The 15,295-nt window shown below is 38.0% G+C and overlaps 2 protein-coding genes across 2 annotated transcripts in view; both read right to left on the reverse strand.

Annotated features, from left to right (window-relative positions):
- Nucleotides 1–8,668, reverse strand: part of LOC107619234 — a 15,630-nt gene extending 6,962 nt beyond the window's left edge. Inside the window, exon 1 of the mRNA XM_021123856.1 lies at nucleotides 7,286–8,668. Coding sequence (XP_020979515.1) covers nucleotides 7,286–7,354 — 69 coding nt within the window. The 5' untranslated portion in view covers nucleotides 7,355–8,668. The remainder of the gene's footprint in view (nucleotides 1–7,285) is intronic.
- On the reverse strand, nucleotides 8,937–13,205 carry LOC107633955 (probable serine/threonine-protein kinase At1g54610). The gene is made up of 9 exons (XM_016337546.2): nucleotides 12,757–13,205; nucleotides 12,077–12,361; nucleotides 11,671–11,991; nucleotides 11,077–11,304; nucleotides 10,892–10,989; nucleotides 10,492–10,579; nucleotides 9,841–10,383; nucleotides 9,416–9,548; nucleotides 8,937–9,291 (listed from the first exon to the last, which is right to left on the reverse strand). Exons 1-9 carry the CDS (start codon nucleotides 13,000–13,002, stop codon nucleotides 9,272–9,274), a joined length of 1,962 nt encoding a protein of 653 aa, XP_016193032.2. The 5' UTR covers nucleotides 13,003–13,205; the 3' UTR covers nucleotides 8,937–9,271.

The following is a 15,295-nucleotide window of genomic DNA, read 5'->3' on the forward strand; positions in this document are numbered from 1 at the left end:
GTCACATATCATAGGACATAGGAGACATTCAACTTGCTTGAGAAAATAAAAATATTCCCAATGAAAATAAAATGATGATTTGAGAAAAGAAAAAGGTTGCTTTTTTTTTTTCCTTTCTAGTCAGGGAGTGAATGTTTGCTCAGATTTTGCGCCACTTTTTTCTCAATAGAAAAAACTGAATTTCATTATCAAAGGTCCAAGTACTTTAGGATTTTTTTTAAAATAAAATAAAAAAATTAATTATTTTTTAAAACCTTACTTTTTAATTTTAATTTATCAGATATGATTTTTTTTAGATTTAAGATAAGTTCGCCGTACTTCAGCGGACTCAGACAAACTCCATTAATTTTATAGAGTTTGCTTACTTTTGATGAACTGCACCCGAATTTTTTTCAAAACCAACGAAACTCAAATTTTTAAGTCATTATCATGATTTCCAAAAATACATAGGAGTACAAAAAATACATAAACAACAAACATGACTTTTAGACAATGATAATAGTTGTTATTGTCCGTTGTGAAGTTTCAAAATTTGAGTTAGGTACGGCAAACTTGCCCTACATCCCAAAAAGATCATATTTAAAAAATTAAAGTTAAAAAAAATGAGATTTGGAGAATTAATTATTTTTTTATTTTTTTTCGGTGAAATTAAGGGGCCAAGGCCCAAAAGAACTAACACTAACTACTCTCTAAAGGATAGGAAACTAATTCCCTTTTTTTCTCACTATCTATGACCCTGACGAGATCACTTGGTGGAGAATCTAAGAAGATAAAAGCAGATTGCTTTCCTAGGCTCCTTTTGGCAAGCCAATCAGCACATTCATTGCCTTCACGGAGGGTGTGATTGAAAGCAAGCTCCCATGGTCTATTTATCATGTCCTGTATATTTCTTAAAAGGGCACTGGTCTTTTGCGATTGAAACTTCTGATTCAAAATGTCATAGGCTTAAGTTGAATCCACTTCCACTATAAGCCTTCTCATGCCTAATTCCCACGCCATTCTCATCCCATGGTAGGCTCCCCACAATTCTGCTTCCAAAATCGAACAACATCCGAGATTAGATTGAAATCCCGCCAGCCACTCTCCCTCATGAGTTCTGAGGAGACCTCCACACCTGCTTTTGTCCCGTTGTCTCCTACAGCTCCATCAGTATTCACCTTTACCCATCCCTTGGGAGGTATACTCCAATGAATATACTGTTGAGACTGTGATCTTCTCCCTTTCATCCCTTGCTGTTTTCTTTGATGAGCTTCCTTGAAATTTTGGACTGTGTTCCTAATCACTACATTGGTGTTCTTGGGCCTTATGAACGGTGGTGAGAATATCTCTTGATTTCTCCACTTCCAAATCAACCAGTTAGCTACAAAAAACTCATCCTTCCAATCCAACGGGGAGTGCTTCCCAAGATCATTTTTAAGATTGAAATTGATCCACCCTTCTAAGTCTAAACCAAAGAAGACCGCAACCGCAGCTGGGTTTAAGAGTTGAGTCCAAATTCTTGAGGCTCTCGGACAATCTCTCAAAACATGGAGTGTTGTTTCAGGGTGTCCAGTACAGCAATGGCAATTTGGATTTGTCCTTAGCATTCTGGCTCTTCTACTTGCTGTCAGAATTCTTCCATGAGAAACCTGCCACATGAAAATTTTTATTCTCTCTGGCCCTTCCACTTCCAAATTGACATCCATTTGGACGTGCACTCAATATTTGTTGTCTTGGTAAGTTCTTTATAAGCAGATGCAACAGTGTAACATCCATCAATAGTTAATCCCCAACAAATTGAATCTTGCAAATCTTTCTTTGGGGGAGGGATGGATTTAATGATGTTTATGATGTGCTCAGGCAGAAACTTCTGAATATCCACAATATTTCATTCACCCTTGTCATTCACATAGTCCACAACCAAATCATCTTTTCTAGAACTGGGAATTGGATTGATGGCAGCTCTATCAAGTCTATCATAATTCGGCACCCATTTATCCTTCCAAAAAAGTGCATTTCTCCCGTCTCCAATCACATACCTACAATACTTTTCTACCTGTGGCCATAATCTCACTAATTCTTTCCAGAGGGTGGAATCATTTGCCCTTCTACTCAGCCCTTCTGTTCCTTCCCTTCCTTCTATATACTTGCTAATGAAAACTCTTGCCCATAGTGAGTCTGATTCTGTGATAAGCCTCCAAATGATCTTCATAAGGAATGATTCATTAACAGCCTGAAGGTTCCTCATTCCTATTCCGCCCTGGATCTTCGGCTTGCAAAGTGTACTCCAGCCAATGTAATGGATTCTCTTCTGTCCTTCAGAATCACCCCAGATGAATTTTCTTTGGAATTTTTCTAGTTGGTTGCATATCCCCTTTGGTAGTTTCGAGTGTTGCATATCAAAATTTGCAAGCGGACTCAAAACTGTCTTGGCTAGAGTGATTCTCCCTGCAAGAGACAAGCACTGGGTCTTCCATCCCTTTAATTTGCTCTCCATTCTGTCGAAGACATTTTTAAATTTTTCTTTTCCCTTTCTATGGTTACTAATGAGGGCTCCTAAGTATCTCCCCAAGACCGGTTTCTCTTGAAAATGACAAACATTTAAGATGGCTTCTCTATCTTCCCTTCCCGTATTGTTAGAAAAGGTAACGATGGTTTTAATACTACTTATTTTCAAGCCAGAGACAAAGCAAAATCGATCCATACATCTCTTGATTTCCTCCATTTGGCCTATACAAGCTTCTCCAAAGACAAGCAAGTCGTTGGCAAATAAAAGGTGAGAGATTGATGGTCCCGTGCGCCCAACTTTCATCGGGGTCCATCTTCCTGCCTCCACACTATCCTCTATAATATGTGACAGTCTATCAATTGCTATGACGAAGAGGTATGGTGAGATGGGATCCCCTTATCTTAGCCCTCTGGTTGGATGGAAGTCCTCAGTTTTTCCCCCATTCCATAGAACATTATATTGTACAGAGGAGACACATGCCATGACAAGGTGAATAAATTGCTCTCCCAGGTTGAAATCTAGAAGACAATTTTTGAGGAAATCCCATCTGAGGCGATCGTATGCCTTTTCAAAATCAAACTTTATTGCCATTACTCCCTTTCTGCCTTTTATTTTCTTCATCGAATGAGCTAACTCTTTAGCTATAAGAATGTTATCATATATTTTCCTGCCCGGAACAAAACTAGATTGAAATGGAGCAATTCTATTCAACATAGCAGGCTTGAGTCTTTCTACAATGATCTTCGCGATGCACTTATAACTAACGTTGCATAAGGAGATAGGTCTAAACTGAGTAATAGAATCTGGAAATTTCACCTTGGGAATGAGCGTGATAAGGGTGGAGTTGATATCATTCATCAAGCTAGGATCCGCCCACTTTTGTTTCACCATACTGATAAAACTCTCTTCCACCATCTCCCAATGTTGTTTGAAAAATCTAGCAGGAAAACCGTCTGGGCCTGGAGCTTTCGTAGACCCAATCTTGAAAAGTGCTTCTTTGATCTCTCTTTCTGTAGGCATCTTCCTCAGATTCTTCTTGATGTTCTCGTCTAAAGAGGGATAAGGCCTTACATCATATAAGAAGAGTGGCCCTTCGTTATCATCTGCATACAAGATTTTGAAGAAGGATATAACATGGCTTGCCAACTCCTCGTGGTCCTCAATCCACCTCCCTTCAGAGCTCTTCAATTTTAAGATTTTGTTCCTCCTTCTACGAATGATGGTTCGAGCATGATAATACTTAGTATTTCGGTCACCTTCTATCACCCACTGGTCCCTAGCTTTTTGCATCCACATTATCTCCTCTTTATCAAGGATATCCTCCAGCTCCTTTCTCAAATTGATTTCAAGCTCCTCCAGAAAAGGATTGTTTCCATAGTTACCTGCTCTTTGTATTCCTTATATCCTTCTCATTAGAATTCTCTTCTTCTTTCCAATATGGCCGAATGTATCTCTATTCCACTTGATGATCTCTTTTCTAAATTGGTTCAGAGATTGATTCAGGTTGATGCTATTTTTCCAGTGTCCTCTGACAAAGTCATTGAATTCAAGATGTAATTCCCACATTGCTTCATATCTGAAGGGTTTGTTTTGAATTTTCTGAGTACATGGCAGCATAGTCACATATAAGGGATGATGATCAGAATTAATCCTTGCCAAGACTTCCACTCGAGTCTCTGGGAACCTGGTCCTCCAGGTCACATTCGGCATTGCTCTATCCAAACGCTTGAAAATTCTATCTAAATTCTCCCACTTTGGGCCTCTCCACGTGAAACGGTTTCCAACAGCTCCAAGGTCAAGAAGCGAGCAATCATCAATCCATTTTCTAAATCTTCGACAAGCTCCTATATCCACTCTTCCTCCACCTTTCTTTTCGGAAGGGTCAGCAATGTCATTGAAGTCTCCGATTACTAACCAACCTTGCCTTATGTTCTGTTGAAGATTCCTTAGATCATGCCATAACTCTCTTCTTCTACCTTCTTGTGGGCTTGCATACACTGCCGTAAGAAGCCACTCTTCCTGTATACCTCTTTTAATTCCCAAATGCACATGCTGAGCTTTAGACACTAACACAAAAATATTGATGTCCACATCATTCCACATAATCCATATCCCCCCACTGAAGCTGACAGCCTCCTCAATATGATAGTAATTAAAACCCAGCTTTCTAATCACATTTCTGGCCTTATCACCACTGCATCTAGTCTCCAGCAGAATCACAATGTCCGTTCTATACACCTTCAAATAATCAGTCAGGGTACGGCCAAAAGGCTTCCCAGCCGCCCCTCTACAATTCCAAGCCATAATATTCATAAAGACAAAATAAAACAGGGAGAAACTATTCCGCCATATTCATGGCCTCCTCTTCGTCATAGATGATTGTATCTGATTCATTTCTTTGTGGTATTCCATACCCTTCTCGCACCTGATTCTCTCCAGATTGGTTTTGATGGTGTCTCTGTTCCTCATATAGTTCCATGACTTCAACCATTGTCACTGTGTTGACCGGATTCAGGTCCGGTGACTCTGGTTCAGGCCCTTCAATGTCATCCATATGCTCATCTGACATTATAGTTTCTGGGACAAATTCTTCTACCAATGACCCATCTTGGCCTTTCTCTCCGATGGTAGTTGGGGGTTTGTTGCTCTGCTGGGTGTTTCTAGGTTTGCTACTGTTATTCTTATTTGTGGGGTTCATGTTTTGGTCACTGGGTGCTTCGTTGGATTTGGTCTGTTGGGATTCATTTTGTGTTTTGCTAGCCCCAATTTGGATTTCAGTCTTGTTCAAATTTGGTATCTTAGGGATTGGACTTGGGTTGGGCTGTGGAATACTTGTCTCTACCTGTTTTGGTTGCGGGTTAGTGGGCTGGGTTTTATTAGGCTGGGGAGAACTGGTTTTGTTCTTTGGATTAACCACATTAGTAGCATTTTTCTTTCTGCTTTGTTTTTTATCAATTGATGTGTTGGGCTATTTTCCTTTACTGAAGTTAGTGTCCTTCTCCATAGATTGCTGATGTAGTATAGAACCTTCTTCAATGATATGATTCTCTTCTTCTGCAACACTGAGAATAGCAAACCTAGTACCTTTTTCTTGATTCTGAATCTTCAAAATTGCATTTTGGGCACCTCCACTACCTTCTCCAGGCTGGACTTTTCCTGCTTTTTTGCCACGATTTGTCCTCTGAACCATCATCCATGGTCCGTACGCACTGTCTTCCTCTTCCATTACCTTTTTACCTTTATTATTATTGTTTTTTCCATTATTACCCTCTTCATTTTTGTCATTTTGTGGAACCTGCTTCTCTCCAACATCCGACTCCTTTTCCGCCATGGCTACTGCCCCTGAGGCTTCGTTCGCAACAACTTTCCGGAGCAGCTATTACTATCATGTCCTACTAATCCACATTGAAAACAGATGCTGTGGAGACCTTCATATTCAACCAAATATCTGATTCCATTAATAGAATATTGTAAGACAAGGGGTTCTGTCAGATGAAGTTCAACACAAAGTCTTGCAAATTTGCCTCTGCTCTTATCTGCTGTATTTGTGTCCACTCTCATAGTTTTTCCTAGAATGTTGCCAATTCTTTTCAGCATCTCCTCTTCATAATATTCAATAGCCAAACCTGGAAGCCTAACCCATGCAGCTATACTATCTATGGTTGCTTTCATTGGGTTAAAGTTTGGTTTCCAAAACCTAATGGCTAGATAATGATCAAAGATTTTCCATGGACCACCTGTCAGGGCAAAATCTAAATCCTCTTGTGAGAAGAATTTCATAATAAAAAATTCGTTGCCAAGATCCATCACCTCAATAGAGCCCTGTTTTCCCCACATAGCCTCTAATCGCCTGCTTAGTACTGGCAATGAAATTTTTCTTCCAAGCAATTTGACAATCAATGTATCCCACCATTGATGTCTCAGTGATTTAAGTCCAGCATCATTAATAATAAAATTATAAATACCATTTACCTTCTCTACTCGTATTTCAGGAGAGGGCTCATGGCTTTTCTTTCCATTGCTGCTATCGTTGGTTTGGTCTTTTTCCATCTCTTCTGTCTTCTCTCCAAGTTCTTCGTCTGAAGAGGAAAAGCTATCATCTTCAATCTCTCCCACTGGTCTTCTCCCCCCTTCACTGCATCTCTGAAGGATCTTGTTGTTGCTCGGCCTTCCACTCCACTCTCTAGCTCTCCAATCATCCAATCTTCCTCTCTCGGCACTAAGGATATCTCTCCTGAGAAAGCCTCACTTTCTCCAATCTTGCGGACCTTCTTTCCATATCTCTAACGGAGCTCTGCATCTCGCGGTTCCATATCTCGTGGGTCATGGGACCGTGAATGTCCTCCACGGACAAAGCCACCTCTCATGGTGGTGGAAGAAAGGTACTGGTTGCGAATGAAAGGATGTACGGAGAGGAAAAATAAAAACAAATTTTTGACAACAGTTAAATTATATTTATTTTTTTATTTTTACTTTAGAAAAAAATCCAAGTACTTTTAAGTAGTATGTTAATTACAACATATATTTTAAAAGATAGGATTCAGATTAAACTTCTTGAAATAATATAGAAAATATCCAACAAACTTTTGTTGGGCCAATAATGCCTAAAGTAAAATAATGTCCCTTATGTTTTGGACCGAACATAATATAAAGAGGGCTTAGAGGGGTGTGATGATCCAAGTCCAACTTTCAGGTGTATAATTGTTCAAAGCTAAAACCAGTTCACAATGCAACAACGGAATGCAGCACAGACAAAATACTAAGAGAAGGCAGGAATGGTGAGAGGAAGAGAATTACCTGGAGGCCTCCGTCACACAACAGGTTGAAGGTAAATACAGACGCTGCTTTCCATAGAAAAACAGGCATGGCAGTTTCAGCAATCGTTATTAGAAACTGTCAAGAAAAGATTATCACTGGGACAACATCAGCATTAGCAGCAGAAGCTCAAGTATACATAGAGGCACTCATTCTCATTAAAAATCTACAAATAGTGAATTGCATAATTGAAACAGACGCTTATCTCTGGTTCAAGCTATTAAGACTAGAATGCCAATAGCAGAAGTGGATGCAATCATCAGAGACATTCTCCAAATGCTGGACATTCTCCAAATGCTGGACGAGGCTCCGGACGTGGGAGTTACCTGGACTTCAAGAGAAGGCAACAAATTAGCTCACCAACTGGCAGGGATGGCAGCGGTGAATGGACTAAGGAGACAGTGGACGTTTGATCCTCCTAATCAAGTCAGGAATACAATCAGAATAGAAGCAGGTTTTGCAATACTTCAGCATGATCAATGGACGCCAAATCAAGTCAACGAGGTTTCAGTTTCAACCAACCAGTAAGGATTCCAATCAGATGACCTGGGAGGGTGGAAATGAAAACCCGTGACAGGCAACAAGCTGAAGGGGGAGAGCAGTCACGACCCATAGAGTTGCATCGGCCTACCGAAGACACCCGCAATCACGCTTTCGAAAATTGGAGAATGGAACGAGGTGGGGGCGCCGAGGGACTTAATGCTTCGCGACAGGCTTGGGGGCAAAGGAGCAACAAGGCCGAGAATCCGAACGCTGCTGCAGGAGCTTCAGGGCGGATCCAACACCAGGCGCTTCAAACATCCGGCGTTAGTGGCGAAGTGCGGCAACGGAAGAACCCAGAAGGAAATATTGCAGATTCGGACTGAGGACAACATCGAGGAAGAAGGCTTCAGGCTTCAGATCCATGCATCAAGTCTTTCGCCTGTTGATAGAACTTCCGGCGACAACGGCAAGCGCGGACAGAGTGCAATCGAAGAAGATGAACTTAGGTTCTATTAGGGTCGGGCACCAAGGGGTCGGGTTATGGGGGTGTTTCGGGTTCTGGTTGTTCGGCCGGGTCAGATCTCTGGCCCATGGCCATGTCAAAAAAAAAACCGCTAAAACCAGTTGTTTTTGAAATATATTGATAAAATAAAATAGCGAGAGAAAATCAATTGTGCCTCTGTCATAAATCCTATGAGATGTTTACAATTTTGTCACTTATAATTATAAATTTAGCTTGTATATTAAACTAAAAAGAAAGTAAGTAGTATTTAGAATTTAAAATTGCATGTATTAATTCAAAAAATCTCTAGGCTTATATTTAATGTTGGTTTTTTGAACATTAACTCAATACATAATAAGCTAAGAAAAGAAAACCGAGTTTTAAAAAGCCAACAGTTGTAGCACTCATGGCTTATTAAGTACCTACTGAGTTGGTTAACATTTTAGGTTGCTTAGGGTGCATGGATTGGATATATTGATTATTCAGTAAAAGACATTACCTGGATCTTTGAACTCTGGAACAACAAAAGAAACATTAGGCATTTGGAACCTGCTTAGTAGGAATGCATTTTTCCCTTTTCCGAAAAACTATATCTGATTCCTTTGAAGCCTAAAACACAGTGAAAAAATGACTATACTTACAAATAGACAAGGATTAGTAACTAGTGGAAGGGATGAAATTCAGATCATACATAAATAAATTTAATATATTATGGCCAAAAATAGATGATTCATGTGATAAAAAACTTCTCTCATTCTTTTTTTCACTGGCTTTCTGATTTCTGCACATACAAAGCTGAAAGGGCTACATTCTTCATATTGTTGAGTTTCGCGGTTTATAGGCAAAAACTCATGCTGCTGAATCTTGTAGCTCACAGCATTGTGCTTTAGAGAAAGGAGATGGCCCTCTTGGAAGAACTTCTATCATTTTTGAAGCACTCGAGGGTTTTATATTCTTCATGCATGAATATCGACGCAGTTTCTTTACTTCCCATTCTTCTTATCTGCAACACACTCAACCATTTTATCTTCATTTAATGATTTCAGCAAGTCTAAGCACAACTACACAAAACATACTGCAGTTTTGTATTGTAACTATCAGCTATCAGCTTGAAACTGCTGTAATACCTTTCTGAAACCACGATCGCCGGACAGTACGCCGTATGTGTCGCTCATGTCTTTCTAAGATCTCATCGACGGTGTGCATTTGAGATATTAAGGGTCCTGAAAAATCAACTGTGTCTCCTTGGTCCTGTGAACTCTGTAATGAAGGAAGTAAAATAAAGTCTCAGCAAGGATGCATAAATTGTATAAAGCTAAAACAAAACAATGCTTGATCCATTTATGCTCTTGAGAAAAACAAAATTTCTCTTTGAAGTCAAATAATTTCCTAGCGTCTAGCATTACAAGTTCCAAATTTCATATAGATCAGATAGTACAAATCACCTTATCAATGAAAACAGAACAAGATAATGTAATATCTCAGTCACATAATTCTATGCCTTAGATTGAATAATGTTATCAATGAAGCTGGAAAACTGAAAGTAACTTACCAGGTTACTTCTCTTGGATAATGAGTCTTCTCTGTGATAAAGTGTCATAGATAGTTCTTGTGAATGGTACTCATCAGAAGTATCAAATGAGTCGGGACGATCAAACTTATTCCACTGGTTCTGCATTACAAGCTTAGAAATTTCAAGTAGATCACGGCCCCTAGAGTTGGAGCGTCCTCCACAGAATTCCTTGTTTTCATAGTTTCTGGATTCAGAATTATTCCTTGAAGTTACTGTCGAAGTTTCTAAGGAATTATACAAGTGCCCTCTTGAAATTGATCGAGAATGTGCTCTAATTGAGGTGTCATCTTTACGCCTTTTCGCCCATGCAAAGCCACTTGATTTTGAAACTTGCAATGGTCCTGGAAAGGGAATATCTACTTTTGTTTCATCCTTCATATGGGAACCATCTTGTTCTAGTGGTTTATCACTAGATAGCTTTGGTGCCTCCTCATCTATGTCAATGTTCTCTTCTTTAAGGACTTGGCAAGAGCTATCATCAACTTTTTGTCTTTGGGAAGTTTGAATTTGACTTGTCAAATCCTATGGGAGAAGAATAAGAGCTAAAGTAAGATTCTGATTATGATAATTAAAAGATTGGCATATTCATAAGGAACAAAATGATGCAGAGGTTGAGGAAGCAGGAGAGACCTCAGCTGGGGCTAATTTACTGAGTGCTAGTGGCTTTCTTGATGGTTTTCGTGATTCTGGTCTACAAGCTCGGCCGCTAATCTTTTTCCTGGATGTTCAACACTAAATGAATCCATGAAAACGTTGCAACTAATATTTGAAAAATTGAAACTTAAAAGAATGAATTTGTTATGCTCAGTATTGTAAAAAAAGGTTCCAAATACTTTTTTATACTTCTACAGCCTTCGGAGTCAATTTGGTGTACCGTTAAAAGTTGGAGTGAAAAATCCAGGGATTAACATATCTTAACAACATTTCAAGACACACAAACCTATTTCTAGAGACACCAGATGATGTGTGATAATTTTAGCCTGCCTTTGCCAATAAATCTGCATAAATAGAAAGTTAAAATGATTTTCACCTTTTTGACTCCTCCTGGTGCTTTGCGTCAATCTCCTTGCTAGGTGGGTATATTGGCATGCTTGATGGATCACATGCATATGGTTTTGTTTTGAAGTACTGAAAGTGATACTTTGTTATCAGAAAAACTTGCATAGTCCAAAATCAATGCTTCAACAATGCATAGTGGCACAATAGAAAATTAACCTCTGATGAGAGAGCAGATGTGGCAGTCCCACGTTTGCTCGGTTCGACAGAAAGAAGCGTTTGTAGCACATTTATGCTGGTCGCAGGCAAATCTTTAAATGTCTCCCAGAGGCTACTATCGTATGGTTGTTGTGGCTTGAACAAAGTTGCATGAGGAAGTTTGGTCTTTTTCCAGTAATCATCAGGTGGAGAGCCGCAGAGCTTGAAGATTTTATGCAATTGTTCAACCTGCATAAACAAAAAAAGAAGAAATAGTTTACATGTGTTTCAGAAGCAGTGTCAAGCAAAAAATTTGGAGTTACCATTCCCGGTTAATTCAGTTTATTATTCATAACCTTGTTAAAACTCAACCTATTTCATTTGATTCCACTCACCGAGTACATGGAATTAATTTTGAAATTTAGAAAGCAAATTGGATATAGTAATTTATTCCTTTTGCCTAAACAATGAATAGAGCTCATGACATGTGTTTAGTTTTTCCCCCTTCATTCAACTTTCAGACTAATTCTAATACATCTCACAAAAGGCGAATCCTCAGGCAAAATATTAAACAAGGAAGGAAAAGAATTCCATACTTTTTGAAAAGGTTACTACCTCAGTTCTTCCCTGAAGTATAGGCTTTCCAATAAGTAGCTCTGCAAATACACAGCCAACACTCCAGAGATCCACAGATGGACTATAATCTGTCGAGCCGAGCAAGAGTTCTGGCGGACGGTACCACAAGGTGACAACACGACTTGTGAGGGGCTGCTTGTTGTTTCCTGAATTGCACCAGTTTGCCAATCCAAAATCTGCCACCTTCAATATGCCTTCATCATTCACCAAAAGATTCGATCCCTTGATGTCTCGGTGCATCACACCCTTCGAGTGACAATGCTCAAGACCAGATAACAACTGTTTCATGTAGCATTTAATCTGCACAACAACAAATTGTGTCCTTTCAATAAAGACAAGAAGCAAATTGGAACTCAGTTCCAGAAATTAGCACTAACACAAATACCTGTGATTCATTAAACTTGATTTCTGGTCTAGACAATAGCCCTGTGATGTCATGTTGCATGTACTCAAACACAAGGTAGATGCTACAAGACAACCTGGAAGTAATCAAGCCCTCCAATTTGATGATGTTGGGATGATCAAGCCTTCTTAGAATCATTATCTCCCGCGCCATAAACCGGACGCTCTCTGGCTCGAAATTGTCAAACCTGACCTTCTTCAGAGCCACTATCTTCCCAGTCTCAAGCTCCTTTGCTCTGAAAACACTACTATATGTACCCTGCCCAATCTATCATTACAAAAAGAAAGCCAATTTTCAGAATACTTACAGCATTGGCAGAAAAAGGAGCATTTTCCGAAACAACCCAGATATTCAAAGTTCAAGTGTTAAGATTTTCCCAATGTAATAAACTATTACTATGTGTTAGCTAATAAAATAATCCTATTGATAATTCATGTTTAAGATTTTATTTAAGCAACATAGATCAGATATAAATACTAAGTGCTTTAGTAATTTTCTCTTTCGAACAATAAATTATTTGACACATGAGATGAGAGATTGAATTATGGTTATGCTACTTGCTCCCAGCAATTAAGTCATAAATTCGACAATGCAGCCCAATTAAACAAGTAAAGAAATAAAAAGAATGATAGGCTGAGAGGGATGAAGAAGTAGGAAGGAACCTTCTCAAGCTTCTCAAATGCATCAGCACGGAGGGGAACCCAACCCTGAATGGCCTCAGCGGCGACGGAGCTAAGCCAAGCGGGCCAACCGGCGGCCGCCTGCTCACCTTCAACGTACTTTTGCAAATTGCCGACCAACCTGAAGCTGGAGGAGTCACGGACACCCCTTGCTTGACCACCACGCAGCCCATGAGGAGCTAAAGTTGCTTCATTTTGGAAGTAAAGAGCTTTGCAGCAGCAGTTCATATGCCATTCTTGTTTTTTGTTTGCGCCAATTGCGGCCTTCTTTAACGAGTCCTACATTGCCGAAATCAGCGGAAAATATATCATTGTTTTCTTGCTCTCTCTCTCTCTCTCTCTCTCTTTTAGTCTTCTTTCTTTTGACAAATGCAATGCACAATTCATTGATTTAGTTATAAATGTTATATACTGCTATTCTGGGTTTCCTTTGCTTTATGGTATTGCCTTCTGACTTCGTTTGATATATTTAACTAATTTAAATACATATTTATATTTTAATTATTATTATTTTTGTATACGAATATTTTCCTGTAAATAAATAAATTTTTAGCTTTTCTCATTGTTTATGAATGACTTTTATTATAAAAGTAAAGTGCATATCAATTTTTTTTCCTTCTTATTATTAGTTGGTTTGTGAGTGGCATTGTTGAAAAGTGCATGGAATTGGATTGGGATATGTATATGGAGATTTGTTTCGTTATTTAGTTTTGGTGACATGATCAATCATTATGGCTAAATGGTATTGGATCATTGTTTGTGTGTTGTGATGCTTTATAGTTAATAAGTCTGTCTATCTAGGTAGTATGTGTGTAATTGTGTATATAAAATCTCCACTTTCTTTGTATTTAAGATTTGTTGATAGGAGATATTCTTTCTTTTTCCATACTTCATGCAACACCTCTCCCTTGCGTGGGGACACCTCAATCAGTAGTGGAAGGACTAAGGAGAAAGATGAAATCAATTAAAAAAATAAGTGTTTAAACTTGAGATAAAAAAAAAAAAAAAACAACAACAAATCTAACTAGAACCTTTTTGGCTATTGAATGTCTCGGTAAATTTTTAAGTTGTGTCAAAAGATCAAAGAATTTTAGCTAAGTTTATCATTCTCGCATGCATTAATAATTTTGTCATGTTTACTTTCATATCTTTTGTAGACTTATAGTCCAAGCATTATTAGCTTGACAGGTAGAGATAGTAATGGGGCAGGCACCTCCATGCTTATAAAATTCTTCATGGTTTGACACTATTTAAATAAAAAAAATCAGATATTATATTATTGGCTATCTTCATATCCTACATTTTGATATATTGACCACAGTTCTCATCTTTTGTGGAGATAATGTTATACAGTTATAGAATGTTGGATATAATATATTTCTGAGTAGATAGATAAGAGTCCCCATTTGAGACCATCATTGAAGACATTAGTTTTAATTTGATTAATCTTGTGAATGGGTATTTCATATTTGTTTGTGTTAGTTGATATAAGAATAAGAAAGGTTGATGTTTAATTAATTAATAATGGTTCTTTCCTGTATTAGTACATTGAAATTTTCTATCAAAGATAGTGCTTTTTTTATAAAAAAAAAAAAGCTTGATGTATTAATTTCTGAGTTGAGTGAAAGAAGCTTCATGATGATGTGTGTGATGCATTAACCCTATCTACCTTATTAATATTGTCTCTACCTTATTTTCGGAATGTTGTTTTCTCACTAACCTCTGAAAAAGGGAAAAGATAATGCAAGTTGCAACCCCACTATCTTGCTTTTTCTTTTCTTTTTTTCCTTTTTTTTGTGGGTTTTTTTGGTCTGTGGGAAAAGGAAATGATAGGGTCTAAAATGCGCCAAGCCTCTAGCAATTGTGCTAAGCATTATCATTGCAATTATGTAAAATATATGCTGTTTATAGGCTCCATGGAATCCTAGAGATAACAAGTTATGATGTTAATTGTTAACATAATAAATTTGTATTTGTTAAGTGTCCCAAAATAAATAAAAATAAAATAAAATAATATTTAAAATTTGTGTATCTATATGTTTTCGTATCGTGTTGTGTTCCGTATTTAAGTCGGTGTCTATAAATCATAGATTTCTATGTTTGTTGTTCTTAGATTTTGGGTTGAATTTTTCTCATCTAAAATTTTAAATATTTTATATGTCATTTTCTCAAAACTCACTATTTTTATGTATTCTTGTCCTAAGTTGATAAACAGTGGTAATGGGAACAAATTTTGAATCTTCCCTGCTTTTGCAAGTCTTTGTTATTATTCACTTAAATCATGTTTTAGTGGAGTTATGCAGTAGGATACTAATCTGGTAATAATTTTGTCACAGTGAACCATTTCCTCAATCCAAAGGAAAGGCCATAGTAAATCTCAAGTGTATTATTAATTGTAAATTTGCAATGCAAGAATCCCCACAAAGCTGAGCAATAGTCTTTTTTTTCCCCTTTCATTTTAAAATTCTTTTTACCCACTTTTGTTATAATGAAATATTAAAGATTTAAAGGTGCAGCATGA

Source organism: Arachis ipaensis, chromosome B01 (genome assembly GCF_000816755.2).
Source record: "Arachis ipaensis cultivar K30076 chromosome B01, Araip1.1, whole genome shotgun sequence".
Lineage (NCBI taxonomy): Eukaryota > Viridiplantae > Streptophyta > Magnoliopsida > Fabales > Fabaceae > Arachis > Arachis ipaensis.